At 45.5% G+C, this 15,011-nt stretch overlaps 1 protein-coding gene across 6 annotated transcripts in view; it reads right to left on the minus strand.

Annotated features, from left to right (window-relative positions):
• Positions 1-14,714, minus strand: part of Tfcp2 (transcription factor CP2) — a 42,223-nt gene extending 27,509 nt beyond the window's left edge. For 2 of the 6 annotated variants that reach the window (XR_010052986.1, XM_017594895.3), the window contains exon 1: positions 13,996-14,537. Coding sequence is in view for 5 of the 6 variants with exons in the window: in XM_017594895.3 (XP_017450384.1) it covers positions 13,996-14,117 (122 nt within the window). In the remaining variant the exon portion in view is untranslated. Of the gene's footprint in view, positions 1-13,995; positions 14,539-14,576 lie in introns of those variants that run through there. The other 4 variants (XM_006242341.5, XM_017594896.3, NM_001134714.2 and 1 more) reach the window with 4 other exon arrangements.
• Between the last annotated feature and the right edge of the window lie 297 nt (positions 14,715-15,011).

Genomic DNA, 15,011 nt, shown 5'->3' on the forward strand with positions numbered 1-15,011 from the left:
ATGTACTTTACAAATACAAATACTTTGGAAAACATAAAATGATAAAGAAAATAGATGTAAACAATCTTTCTTGCCAACTTTGACCATGACATTGTGGGCATTACTTGGAATTCTGAACACTCACTCCAGCTCAAGCTTTAAAATGTACCAAGCTACAGTCCAAGCTACAGTACACTTGCAATATCTGACACCAGAAAAGGACTCCCCTGTCACGGAAGTTACAGGGATTTGTAAGCGGCTCAATATGAGTACTGAGAACCCAGTCCCGATCCTCTGGAGGAGCAGCAGGAGCCCTGAGCCACCCAGTCACTCCCCTTTGTTAGTTCTTAGGACTGTTTATTAGGTGACCAGTGCTGGCCTTCATCTAGACATCTTCCCATCTTCATCTCCTACCTTCAATCCAGAGTGCTGGCCTGCTAGATGTGTACCACTGTGCCTCACTCAAAACACACAAACCTGTTCTCTGTGGAGTTTTTCTCTTAATGGTGTATGTGTATGAGGTATATGTGTACTGGAAGGAGGGTACTCCTCAAGTTTGTGTGTATGTGTGTATGCCCGAGGTATGTGTGCATTGAGAGGAAGGTATTTCCTCTGTGTGTGTGTGTGTGTGAGAGAGAGAGAGAGAGAGAGAGAGAGAGAGAGAGAGAAAGAAGAGAGACAGACAGACAGACAGACAGACAGAGAGAGAGAGAGAGAGGAAGGGGAGGGTATTCCCCCTGCAAAAAAGCCAGAGAAGGCGGCCAGAGGTCCAGCTTGATCACTTTCGTCCATATTCCCTTGAGACAAGATTTCACACTGAACCAGAGCTAGGCTGGTGGCTAACAGGCCGCAGCGATCCCGTCTCCATCCTTCACACAGAGCTGGAGTCACACAGCCATGCCTGGCTTAGGAGGAAAAGAAACAGCTGGAGACATTAGCTCTGCAGACCATAGCATCAGTGAGATTCTGGCTTGATCCACAGCACCACAGGAGAAAAACAATGAAAGAAAAATGCCAGATTTACAAACGTGGTCTTTGGTGGTACCTGTGCAATCTCCCTCTCAGGATACTGAGTCTTCTGTGTGTAAAGACAGGATCTCCTTTGCAGCCAGAGCTGGCCCTCAACTAGAGATCCTCTTGTCCCCATCTCCAAACACTGGAACCAGAGCCCTCTGTCACTACACCTGGAGACAAGGAAGGTGCTCTTTGTCCTCAAGCCTGTTATTGAGTGTATTCTGTCCAAATGGGTACAGTTGAGAGTGGAAAGTGAGGCTGGAGGGGAAATTCAGCAGTTAAAATTAATTACTCACTGCTTTGTACATCATGGTGTGGCTTACAACCACCCATAACTCCAGTTCTAGGGACCCAACGCCCTCCTCTAGCCTCCACAGGCACTACATGCACATGGTACATGCATACATGCAGGCAAACATCCATACATACAAAGTTTAAAAAAAAAAAAAAAAAGAGTGGAGAAAGCCCAGTGTGACAGCACATACCTATAAATACAGCACCAGGGAGGCTGAAGGATCCTGAGTTCAAAGCCAGTGTGGGTTATCTGAGAAACAAGAAAATCTACCCCCTTCCTAGGGCATGCTAGTCAGGGAGAAATACTCTTGTTCCTGGAGACAATTTCAAACCAGACACTATTTCTAGAAAAGGAAGTTAAGACCAGCTACAACAAATGCTGTGGAAAACAAGACAAATTCAGAAAAAGTGTTGGGCGTTGGGAGACTTCACTGTGACTGACTCATCCTCAAACATCATCTCTGCTGGCTTCTTTGAAAGTTTAGTGACGATTACCAGGAATCAAGGTAAACTGGATTTTGACATAGCAACAACTCAACCCTCATTAACATAGATTGGTACGCTCCTCCTCAAACCTCAGTGTCTCAGATCCAGATCCCAGGCTCAGCACCATGTGGCATTCTACTTACCCCTCCATGACTAAGCAAAGGTCTGCCACTTAAGGTCGAGATTCTACAATCATTCAGAGCTGTACACACCCCAGATGTGTCTACACTCATAGGAGGTTTCTTTAAGCTGTATTTACACACACACTGCATATATGATGGTTAGGAACAGTTTTCTGGAGTCTGTTTTCTCCATATATCATGTGGTTTCCAGGAATGGAACTCATGTCATCAGATTTAGCAGCAAGCACCTTTACCTACTGGGCCATCTTACCAGCTCCTCAGAGATTTCACAATCTAGAATTATTGTTATCATTATCATCATCATCATTATTTGCTAGTCTGCATTTCTTTACCATTGGAGAAAAAAAACCCATTCAGTTCTACAATCCTAGAGACTTAAAGATCCTCGGTAAATACACCCTAGGCCCCTGCTTATTCTTAAAGAAAATGCATTCAAAAAGAACAAATTTGGACATATAAAACCAGAGTACTGGCTGGGTTAATTTGACACAAGCTAGAGTCATCCATTTTCTCAATTAGTGGGGGACGGTCTGGCCCATTGTGGTTGGTGCCATCCCTGGGCTGGTGGTCCTGGATTCTGAGCAAGCCATGGAGAGCAAGTCAATAAGCAGCACCCTCCGTGGCTTCTGCCATCGGCTCCTGCCTCCAGGTTCCTGCCCTGTGGATTAGCATAAGCTACATAAACCCTTTTCTTCCTCATGGTGTCCCGTCCCACAGCAACGGTGACCCTCACTAGGCCACCCAGTTCTTGTCACACATTCGTGCACATGACAGTTGGAAAGAGAAAGGGTCAGTGGGAGCAGAGTAATGCAGGATGAAAGCTATCAGGAGGAGCAGGTCATACAAGACCCACTGCTCTGTGTCATTAATATGTGCTGATGCAGGGGGAAGGCTGCTCTTTCTCCAGGGGAAGCGGACTACAAGTTAGGAAAACACACTCTGTAGACTCAGTAGCTTCTCCAGTGTGTCAGGAAGCACTCTACTGCACCAAATGCTCACTCACTGAGTTCATTTCAATGAAGGGCTCTGTCCGAAGGGCAGGCTTCTGTGCGTAGTGTGCACTACGATGGGACCTGGTTCTTCAGCTTCAATTCTGCAGACCCAGTGCGATGTGCACTACTGTCAATTCTGCAGACCCAGTGCGATGTGCACTGTTGTCAATTCTGCAGACCCAGTGCGATGTGCACTGTTGTCAATTCTGCAGACCCAGTGCGATGTGCACTGTTGTCAATTCTGCAGACCCAGTGCGATGTGCACTGTTGTCAATTCTGCAGACCCAGTGCTGCACTCTTGTCAATTCTGCAGACCCAGTGCGATGTGCACTACTGTCAATTCTGCAGACCCAGTGCGATGTGCACTACTGTCAATTCTGCAGACCCAGTGCGATGTGCACTACTGTCATGTCAATTCTGCACATCAAGTTTTTAGGAGGAATAGTTTTTGGGGGGCATTGGGATTTTTTGTTTATTTTTAAGATAGAGTCTCTCTACTCAGTCCTGAACTCACTCTGTAGACCAGGCTGACTTTGAACTCACAAAGATCCACCTGCCTTTGCTTTCAGAGTGCTGGAATTAAAGGTGTTCATTTACTACCATGCCCGGCCAATTTGGTATGCTTTAACCAAACATAAAGGTAGAGAAAGCTCATTTGGTAAAAGGATGAAGTGAGTGCCAGAGGTGTAGATTAGCTGGTACAGTGCTTGCCTGGCATGCACAAAACCTAGAGTATGATCTGTATCCTGGCATAAACCAGGCATGCCAAATCGGCCCTTTAACCCTACACTTGGGAGGGAAAGGCAGGGGGATCGGACCTAGTGCTATGGCTCAGTGGATAAAAGCACTGGCCACCAAACACAAACACGCCACACGAATAGACAAATGGGTCATCCTCAGCTACACGGTAAGCTCATGGCCATGCTGGGCTACAAGAAACCGTGTCATGAAGAACGTGGCTATGACGTCCAGAGTGTGAGAGAAGCACAGGAGTGCAGTAAATCAGCTCACTACAGAGGCTGCTGTGTGCTCTGTGGACACACACATCGCCTTCTCGATCTAGGGCGATGGCTGGGCTCTAATTCTTAACTGTGCTTGAACCTTTTTCCTCCAGGCCCACCCTCTGTTAAGATGATCTCTTCTAGAAAGAGCCTAGAGAACCAAGAGGGACAGGCGTGAAGACACCCGGAGCAAGGATAACAGCAGCCAGCCTTCCCTCAAGGGACTCAGAGCTAACATGGGACAGTAAGTTGCCATGAACTTCCACCTGCCTCACTTGGCTGCCCATTTCTCAAGGAAGAAATTTCACAGGTGCACATTATCTGAGACAAGGAAAACGGAGGGTGGTTAAGAACCAGACTGAGCACTCACCAACTACAGCGTAAAAAAAGAAACTTTTCTTAAAGCAATGGTACTGAAAAAGAATACAGAATATACATTTACATACACATTACACACATACCCATACACGTACGCACATACACACCAGTTACCACACATATGCACACTGCGCTCACACATGCATGCACATATACACCACACACACTATCACATGCTTGCACACACACCACACACACACCTCAGAATGAACTGAAGCTGAAACCCACAATGTTCTGAGACCTATGGCAGAGACTTACTCTGATATAATTACTAATTAATATGAAGCTAATGGGACCTCTCCATTCCTGTTTTTCTTCTATGTTTTCTGTCAAGAAAGATCATTTTTATAGAAGAAAAACTATTATTAGGCAAAATAAATGAGTCAGAGATAAAGATACCTGTCATAATCTTCAAACTCTTTTAAAACTATTTCTTTAGAGTGGAAAAATATATTTTATTAGCAACATGGTTATAGCATTAACTTGTTCTTTAAAAGGTAAACTGGGCATGGCTCACACTACAGTCCCCTCTCAGCAGGTGTGGGCGTCACTCACTATAGTCCCACTCTCAGCAGGTGTGGGCGTCACTCACTATAGTCCCACTCTCAGCAGAAGCAGCAAGAGGACCAGCTCAAAGTCAGCCTTTGGAAGCTAAAGTGGAAGTTAGCTTAGGCTACCTAAGACCCTGTCTTAAAAAACTTAATACCAAAGTGAAACAAAAGTTATATAATATAGGCCAGACATTGAGGCTTGTGCATTAAACCTCAGTATTCAGGGGAGTCCTGGGGTAGGTGACAGATTGAGGGCAGTCTGAATTACATAGGGAAACCATGTCTTACAAAAGCAAACACATCAATATTTAATAAGTAACACAAGCTGACTGTATAATACTATATTATGAGATGGCTGTGTGTTTTAATTCCTTAAATGACATAAGACTTTTAAAAATATACCGTGTTGTGTGTGTTGTGTGTGTGTGCGTGCACGAGTGCTTATATACCTCAGTATCTTCCACTGTATATTCATTCATCAGTACTATTAAGTTTTGTTGGGAGCAAAGAGCTCTGTAGAGGCTTACCTGCTATCTTAATAAATAACAAAATAGTCCTAAAACATAGTGGGTTAAGAGGTAATTTACAGGTAGGTGGCGGTAGTGAGTGTCTCTAACAGCAGCAGGTGGATCTGAGTTTGAGGCAGCCTGGTATAATGATGGAGTTCAGACCAGCCAAGGTTACACAGAGAAACCCTGTCCCAATTCCCACCCCACACCCACAAAGAGAAAAAAATCAGAAAGAGCACAAATAAATGGCTTAATGATGCAATTCAAAAAGCTAAAAAAACAAGGACAAATACAAACCCAATTGATGGCAAGAAATAATCAAGCAGAGATAAAAATAAATAAATAAATAAAGCCAGAAACAAAGAAAACAATCCAAAGAATCAATAAATCTTAGAGCTGTTTTCTTTGGGAAGATAAATTCTACAGACCCTTGGCCCAATTAACAAAAAGAAATAGAGGACTCAAATTAACAGAGTCAGAAATGAACAGGGAAACACTACAATAGACATCAAAGACATTCAAAATACCACACAGGAGTATTTTTAAGACTTGCACTCAGGCTGTGCATGGTGGCTCACACCTTTAATCCCAGCACGCAGGAGGCAGGGGCAGGTATGTCTCTGTGAGTTTGAAGCCAGCCTGGTCTACAGAGTGGGTTCGAGGACAGACAGGGCTATTATAACAAAGAAACCATGTTTCAAAAAGATAAACAAGCAAACAAACAAAACTTGTATTCCAATTAAGCAGTAAAACATAAAAGAAATTAATTTCTAGACTCAAACCACCAAAAGGAAACCCAGAAGTCAACAATCTAAACAGACTAACAAATGAGGGGATTGAAATAGTAATAAAAAACCTCCCAGCTAAAAAAGAAGAAAATATTCAGGGCCAGGTGGATTCACAGCAGATTTCTACCAGAAAGACTAGCTGTAGCTATATACACTATTGAGAATGAAGAAAGAAACAGAAGGAGCATTCCCAGACTCCTGCTGTATCAATCTAATACCCATGCCAGGGACAGACACAGCAACAACAGTGAAGAAAACTATGGGCCAATATTCCTGATGAACAAAGGCTTAAAAATGCACAATAAAATACATTCGAACAGAATACAGACAAAGATCAAAAAAGTTGGGGTTGGGGATTTAGCTCAGTGGTAGAGCGCTTGCCTAGGAAGCGCAAGGCCCTGGGTTCGGTCCCCAGCTCCGAAAAAAAAGAACCAAAAAAAAAAAAAAGTTATCACCATGACCAAGTTGGCCTCATCCCTGAAATCCAGAGATGGCTCAACATATACACATCAAGAAATGCAATAAACTACGTTAACTAAAGTCAAAAATCACACTGTTATCTCAATAGAAGCAGAAAAGGCTTTTTATAAAACCCAGCATACCTTGATGATAAAAGTCCTAGAAATGTAGGGCTAGAGGGACCATGCCTCAACACAATAAAAGCTATGTACAAGAAACCCACAGCCAACAGCATCCTCAGTCAGGGGCTCTCAACCTTGCTAACACTATGACCCTTTACTACAGCTCCTCGTGCTGTGCTGACCCCCGCCATAAGATTATTTTATTGCTACTTTATAACTGTAATTTTGTGACTGTTATAAATCATAATGTAAGTATCTGATATTGAGGTTGCAGCCCACAGGTGGAGAACTGTTGTCACCCATGGAAGTCGGATCAAGATGGACACCCACTATTCTGTTCCTTTTCAGCTCTGTGTTGAAAGCACTAGCTGGAGCAATAAGGCAGTAAGAGGTCATCAACCCATCCCTATCTGCAGGACCCAAGAAGTCTACCAGAAAACTTCCAGAAACAACAACCAAACTCAGGAATGTGGCAGGATGCAGAAGCAACTTGCACAAACCAATGGCTTTTCTATACACCAACAATAAATACACAGAGAAGGAGACCATGGACACATTCCAATGTGTCAGATTCAAAGATTCAAAGAAAATAAAGTATCTAGAAATAACCCTAACCAAGAAATGCAGGGCCTCAACAGTGAAAACTTTAAACCTCTGAAGGAGTAAAGACACTAGAAAATGGAGAAACATCCAATGTTCGTGGATCGGGAATCAACATTGTGAAAACAACAGTGTACACATTCAATCAATCCCAATCAAAATCCCCTTCTCACTCTTTACACAAACAGAAAAAAACTATTCTAAAATTCACATGCAACCTCAGAAGACCTCAGGCAGCCAAAACAATCCTGAACGAAATGAACAGCACTGGGGATTGCCACTGCAGACCATAGGATACAGTACAGGGCCTCAGGGATGAAACCAATACCACACACTAGGATACAGTGCAGGGCCTCGGGAATGAAACCAATATGGCTGACACAGCAGACAGGTACATCAACAGAACAAAACTGAAGGTCCAAACATAAGCAACGTAACGTCAGCTACTAATGTTGCCAATGAGGCTTAAGACATATGTGGAGAAAAGCGAGCATTGTCACGGAGTTGGGAGAACAGGTTGTTCACAGGCAGAATTAAATTAGACATGATCCATCACATTGCACAAAAACTAACTCCAATAGATCAAACTGTAACCCTGAAACTCTAGAATAAAATAAAACGGTGTCCTACATGATGGAGGTGTAGAAAAGGACTCCATCTCCTAAGAAGTAAGGACAACTGAGAAGTAGGACTTCATAAAACAAAGAAGCGAGTTCATAGTGAAAGACAATCACCTGGCTGGAAAGAAGGCCCAAGAATAAGAGCACTAGTTTTTCTGAGTTTAATTCCCTGATCTCACATGGTGGCTCACAATTATCTGGAACTCCCCTCCTAGGGGATCCAATACCTTCTGATTTCCACAAGGAAAACATCTGACATCAACCTCTGGTCTCCACATACATGTGCACCCCTCCTACACACACACCACACACAAACACACATGCACACAAACGAGCACAAGCACAGACAGACACAGAAACACACACAGACAGACAGACGGACGGACACACACACAGACACACACTGACCAGGGACTTAGGATATAGTGGAAGAATGCTTGCCTAACATTCACAAAGTGCTGGGCTTGATCCCTAGTACCACATAGCCTGGGTGTGGTGACAGGCCTGTTTTCCGGGCAGAGGGCAGAGGGCAGAGGGCAGAAGGCAGAGGGCGGTGGGGGCTGGAGTTCTAAGAGCTCAAGGCCAGCCTTGTCTACAGAACAACCAGAGCTACACAAAGAAACCGTCTTGAAAAACAAACAACCCTCCCCCTCAGAAGTTCAAGGTCATCGTCAGCTACACCAGTTGGGAGCTGGCGCACATCACCTGAGATCCCAGCTAACAGCAAAAACCACGACCGAGTGAGATATGAATTCACTTTCAGACAACTTATACAGTATTAGAAGTTCAATGGTAGAAGTATGAATGAGCCAAGGCTTACCCGGAAACCTGCCAAGCGTACGTCTAACTTCTCAGCTTATGTGTGCACCTTACATCATCAGCTCTTACAGTCTCATTCAACACTAATTGACAGCATCAGCAGCGGCACCCTTGTTAGGCGCCTCAGTAGTGGGAGGGATAACATAACCATGGTCACGGGTTTGAAAGTAAAATATTCCAGGGACTGACAGCTTTGGTAGTCAACAGGAATCTGCATTTGTTTTCTAGTAACTAAGACAACCCAAATTTAGTTTGTTATAGTGTTGTGCCTTAAAACTTCTTGGATCAAAAGGGCCCACAAGTTCGTGACTGTTTTGTCTTCTTTATCTTGCGTTTAAGTTTTCTTCTTTGCCCAAGCACATAAATAATTTTTTAAGGACACATAGGAAGTTACACATGAGGTACCTTTGGTAAAGAAGATGAGAAAGGTCATGTGTGCATGTGTGAAGGAAGAGATGGGGGTGTCCTGCTCTACCACTGTCTCACTCTTTGAGCAGGGTCTTCTCACTGAACCATTTCTCCAGCCAGGCAGGTTAGGCTGTGACACAGGGGTCCTGGGGCAAAGAGTGCATGGGGCAGCTATTCCTGGCTTTTTCATGGGGTTGCTGGGGATTCAAACTCAGCTGTTCTTGTACAGGACATGCTTGTAAGTCAGGAACCACCAGGAATCTCCCCAGACCTAAAAAGGGATTTTATTTTTTTAGGATTTATTTTTTCCAGACAGGGTTTCTCTGTATAGCCCTTGCCGTCTGCAACTCACTCTACAGACCAGGCTGGCCACAAACTCACAGAGACACACCTGCCCTTGCTCTCCTGAGTGCTGGGATTAAAGACATGTGTCACCATCACTGGCAAAATTGGTCCTGAGGATTTTTCAAAATAGAAAACTCAGGACAAAATCAAGCTTAAGCACATCATAAAGTCTGATTAACTTATTAAAAAAAAAAGACTGTATAAAAGATAAACCTTAAAGATTTTGTGTATGTTCATGCATAAGCACATATACTGTACTGGCTGTACTGTTATGTGGTCTGATGTCCCAAGTAACGACTCCCTCCATTCCAGAGGCTGGAAGGTATCTGCATAGGTGTGGTCTGCATGACTATCCAATACCAAAGTTGTTCTAGGAAACAGATCTTTAGGCTTAAAAGTCTCCGAGGCGGAATTACAATAAGAGAGAAAGACAAAACTTACAGGAAAATGGGAAGGGAAAAGGGGTGTGGCTAAAGAATCAATTGGTTGATGATTCAAGGCCCTTGCCACCAAGTCTGAGATCCATCTCAGAATCCTCATGGTGGAAGGACACCACCAATTCCTGAAAGTTGCCCCTCGACCTCCACAAATGCACACGCACCAATGTGAGGAGGAGAAATTCCAACACAAGTAGCCATATTTTGTGTGAAGACTATCAACATAGAAACAAAATTCTTTATCTAAAAAAGAATGCCAAAGTAGTAATGATCCATGTTAAGACCTAAGCCTGCCATCACCTTCAAATATAGCTGTGATGGTTTATAATGCTTGGTCCAGGGAGTGGCCCTAGGAGGTATGGCCTTGTTGAAGTAGGTGTGTCACTGTGGTGTGGGCTTTAAGACCCTCACCCTAGCTGACTGGAAGCCAGTCTTCCACTAGCAGCCTTCAGATGAAGATGTAGAACTCTCAGCTCTGGCTGCACGTCTGCCTGGATGCTGCCCTGCTCCCACCTTGATGATAATGAACTGAACCTGTAAGCCACCCAATTAAATGTTGTCATTATAAGACTTGCCTTGGTCATGGTTTCTGTTCACAGCAGTAAAACCCTAACGAAGACAGAAGTTGGTACCAGGGACTAGGGTATTGCTGTGATAGGCCTGACCATGCTTTTGTTTCAAAGAAGATGTATTTTGGGACTTCAGATTTAGAAAGCTGTGGAATGCTTTAAATAGGGCTTAATGGGCTATCCTGGTAGGACTATGGAAGACTTTGTTACTGGGAGTGATTGGAATTGTTTGGACCTGACCCAAGAGGTTTCAGTGGAGAATTTCGATATGGGGCCTAGAGACCATTTTGTGATATTTTGGTGAAGAATGTGGCTACTTTTTGCCCTTGTCTGAAGTGTCTGCCTAACACTAAGGTGAATAGACTCAGATTTGCATTGATGAAGGAAGACTCAGAAATGCCCATCATAGACTTTGTTCTCTGGTTAAGTCTCACCAAGAACATTTTAAACAAGCATAGCAAGCTGGGAAAGGAAAAATATAAAATATAAGGTTCAAGTATTAAAGGGGCACCAGGAAGTGACATAGAGTGGAGTCCTGTGTTCAAGGATATTAGGTTGAATTAAGGGAGTAGTGACCTTGGGGCAAGACCCCACCAAGGTATATTTAGATCCAGGCATGGTTGTACAAATCTTTAATCCCAGGAGGCAAAGACAAGCAGATCTCTGAGTTCAAGGCCAGCCTAGAACAGAACAAGTTCTAGTTAAATAAAAACTTACATCCAGGCTCTGTGGATCACACCTTAGCTTAGATGGGCGTGCAGATCTGAGTTCAAGGTCAATCTACAGAGCAAGTTCCAGGAAAGCAAAGCTTAGGGAGAGAGGGAGTCAGAAAACAAAGCCAGTAACAGAGTAAGGGGAGCCATGTTCCAGCCCCAGCAAGCAGCAGAACACTGCAGTTTCGGCCATGTGGCTCTGGCTTTAGAGTGAAATATAGAAGGGACTACTGGGACAATTGATGCTGCTCAGTTGGAGCTAGGAAATTGGCTGTGATTAAGAAGAGACCAACGTCAGAGGTAAAATCTTCTGGGAAGTGTGTTCCAGAGATAGCCAAGGTGGTACCTCATGCTGCAGCTGTACTTGGTAATGTGTGAGAGTCACTCAGGTGGCACTGGTTTTGAAGGCGTAAAGGGGTCATAAAGAGCAACTGAGGCTTAGCACCGTGAGAGGCCAGGGAAGGTCATTGGTGAAGGTGCAGCCTCAGTTGCAATTGATGGCCCAGGACTGAAAGGATCATGCAAAGGAGTTGAGGTTTGGTACCATGAAAAGAGGCTATTGGTGAAGCCTAGTTGCAGCGGAAGACCCCAGTGTATTGGAGATGCCAGTACCATGGGATGACCAAGAACATCAGCGGCAGTGGAGTGACTCAATCTGAGCTTAGAGTGCTGCAGAGGGCAGAGCTGGAGAAGTGATGCCAACCCTTTGGAGGAGCCCAGAAGACCATGTGTGATCCTAGACACTGAAACAAGAAGCTGTAACACTAAAGTTGCCTTGGAGACCCCAAGATGTTTGAGATGGAAGAGCCATGGGCTATCTGCTGAGGAAAGCTGCTAACAGGGAGTAGAACCAGCCCAGGAGAAAGAAGTTTGTTGCAAATCTGAAGAGTGCTATGACATCAAACATGGAGATGCAGAGTTTGGAGTTTGCCTAGCTGGTTTCCTGTCTTGCATTGGGGATTACAGTAAAGTGACAGGATGAATCTCTCAGAAGAGACCTTGAATTTTGTATTTTTAACACTGTTGAGACTGCTATAGACTATGGGGACTCTGGAAGATGGACTAAATGTATTTTGCATTATGCTATGTTTAGATGTGGCACCCATAGACTCTTATATGTTTGAAAAAGTCAATGGGGGTCAGGGGGTGGAATGTGATGGTTTGTACAGGCTTGTCCCAGGGAGTGGCCCTAGTAGGAGGTGTGGCCTGTTGGAGTAAGTGTGTCACTGTGGGTGAAGGCTTAAGACCCTCATCCTAGCTGCCTGGAAGTCAGCCTTCCACTAGCAGCCTTCAGATGAAGATGTAGAACTCTCAGCTCCTCCTGCACCATGCCTGCCTGGATGCTGCCCTGCTCCCACCTTGATGATAATGGACTGAACCTCTGAACCTGTAAGCCAGCCCCAATTAAATGTTATCCTTAGAGGAGTTGTCTTGGTCATGGTGTCTGTTCACAGCAGTAAAACCTTAAGACAATAGCCTTCCTACTTTCTTAGTTATTTCCTGCGAATCCCAAAACAAGGATAATTTTTTGTTTACAGTAAAAACATCTTAATTTCTGAAACCTTTTAAGATCTAAGAATAATCCCATGTATGATCCACAACCTATTGTAAGATTTCTTAAAAATCCTGTTTAGTACAACTTTAGGTACCACCAAAGCACTAAAGACAGTTATGATCCCTTTGAGAAGCCTGAACCCCTCTCTCAGGTGTGTGTCTTTCCTGAGCACACCTCACTTTGCCTTAGTCTCTAGGCTTCAGTGGATGCTTACGACCTTTTAATAAACTTCAACTCTGCTTCATGGTATCCTATCCTGAGCTCTTTTCTGTGGCTCACTCAAAACTCCAGTTTTAGGCTGGGCTGTGGTGATTCACGTCTTTAATGTCTCAGCGCTTGGGAGGCAGGGGCAGGCAGATCTCGAGTTCAAGGCCAACCTGGTCTACAAAGTTCCAGGACAACCAGGGTTACAGAGAAACCCTGTCTTGAAAAAAATAAAATTAAAAAAAAAAAAATTCCAGCTTTACCTAAGCTTCGATTCCTGAAGGGAAGAAAACTCCACCAGCTGCTTCAGCTGTGTGGGGGCAGTATTCTCCACCCATCTTCCCTAACAAAAGGATATTTTTGCCTGATGCAAAGGTGTCTAGGACCATCGAAACGTTATCTTTGCCTCTTTTTTTTTTTTTTTAAGGCAGAATTTCATGTAGCTCATGCTGGCCTTGCTATGTAGCCAAGCACGGCCTTGAACTCCTGATTGTGCTGAGTGCTGGGGGGCTGGTATGACAGTTCCGCACTAGTACACATGGCTTTGTCACTTTTTAAACATTCTCAGCTCAAGTTTCCAAAGACAGAAACCCTGGAAGAGAACCTTAACACTAATTTGTTGTAAGTGACAGCTGTTTGTGGCCTTCTTGCCCAAGACCTCCCATCTCTTCCCAATAAGTTATCAACCTTGAGCCTCGGTCCCCAACTGCCCAACTTCCTTAGATACCCCTCACTTGCCCCTTCTTCATGTGCATCATACCCACACGTAAACATATACAGTCAATGCCCAAGTCTCCCCATCTGGATGCAAGGGCCTTACAGAGTTGACTCTTCCAAGAGTCTGTTTCCAGTTCTCCCTTACCACTCGCTACTCAAACCAAAGGGGGGGGGGGGGGAGTCTGCCCACCACGTTGCAGCCGGTTTTCTAAACCGTACAGCCTCCCTCCCACCTTTCAATATCCTGCCTTTGTTATTGAGAAGGTAAGGTCTGGGGAGTTATCTCACTCACCTCATACTATAAGCACCAGCTCCCAGCTCCTGGCCAATGCCCGACAGGCTAGCATCAAAGTCCTGCACCAGCCCCGACTCGATCACTTCGTCAGCTAGCGGCAGCTTCAGAGCCCAGGCCATTCCGGCTCCTTCCCTGCCCCAGCAGGCGCCGGCTCCGGTACAAAGGCGCGCACTGTAACTCTACCCGGCAGACAACACAGTAGTAGTCAACTACAAACCCGGCTCCTCGCGCAGCACCCCAAGCCTGACCTACGGGCTGTACCCTAGCTGCTCCTCAGGTGCCCCGGTGACAGGAAACCCTCCCGTTCCGCTCTCGGGGGCGTGAGGCGCCGGGTCCCGCCAGACCTCAGCCCGACTCCGGCTCTCCCAAGCCCACCCGCCGCTCAGCGTCCTCCGCTCAGCCTCAAAGCAGAGACGCGCAGCACGCTGGCCGCTCCGAGCGGCCCCTCCGCCCCTTCTTCGGAAAGCTCCTCCCTCCGGGTATCCGCACTTTCCCTCAGGCCCCGCTTCCGGTCAGTCAGATAACATCCGGTCACCCGTTCTCTCCCCCGACCCCCCTACTCCGCCCTCAGAACAAACCCCGGGTTCTGCGGAGCAGTCCCCACGCCCTCCTTAGTCCCCCACGACCGCCTGGAAGCGTGGACAGCGAAAGTTCGGCGCAGACTCCGCCGCAAACCCCCAGCGCCAACCAATCAGGACGCCCTCTGTGGCCTTGGTGTGACGTCACTTTACCATCTACCAATGAAGAGGAGACTAGCTCTGCCTCCGCAGCGGTGATAGGCTATAGATGCAAAGGCTCCCGCCCCTAAGGTGGTGGGCGGGCTCAGTGCTTAGGTGTGAATGCTAGTCGCAGCCTCCGGGCCCTGACAGTCACGCGGAGCTACATTCCTAGCTCTCCGTAGCCGGCTTCCATCCACGGAGGGACTTTCGTTCCCGGGTGTCCCGTCTTAAACTGTCTTCATTTGCCTTCCTTTATCTTCACCCTTCTCCCTAATGCACTCGCGCAGGAGACAG

Source organism: Rattus norvegicus, chromosome 7 (genome assembly GCF_036323735.1).
Source record: "Rattus norvegicus strain BN/NHsdMcwi chromosome 7, GRCr8, whole genome shotgun sequence".
Taxonomy (NCBI): Eukaryota; Metazoa; Chordata; class Mammalia; order Rodentia; family Muridae; genus Rattus; species Rattus norvegicus.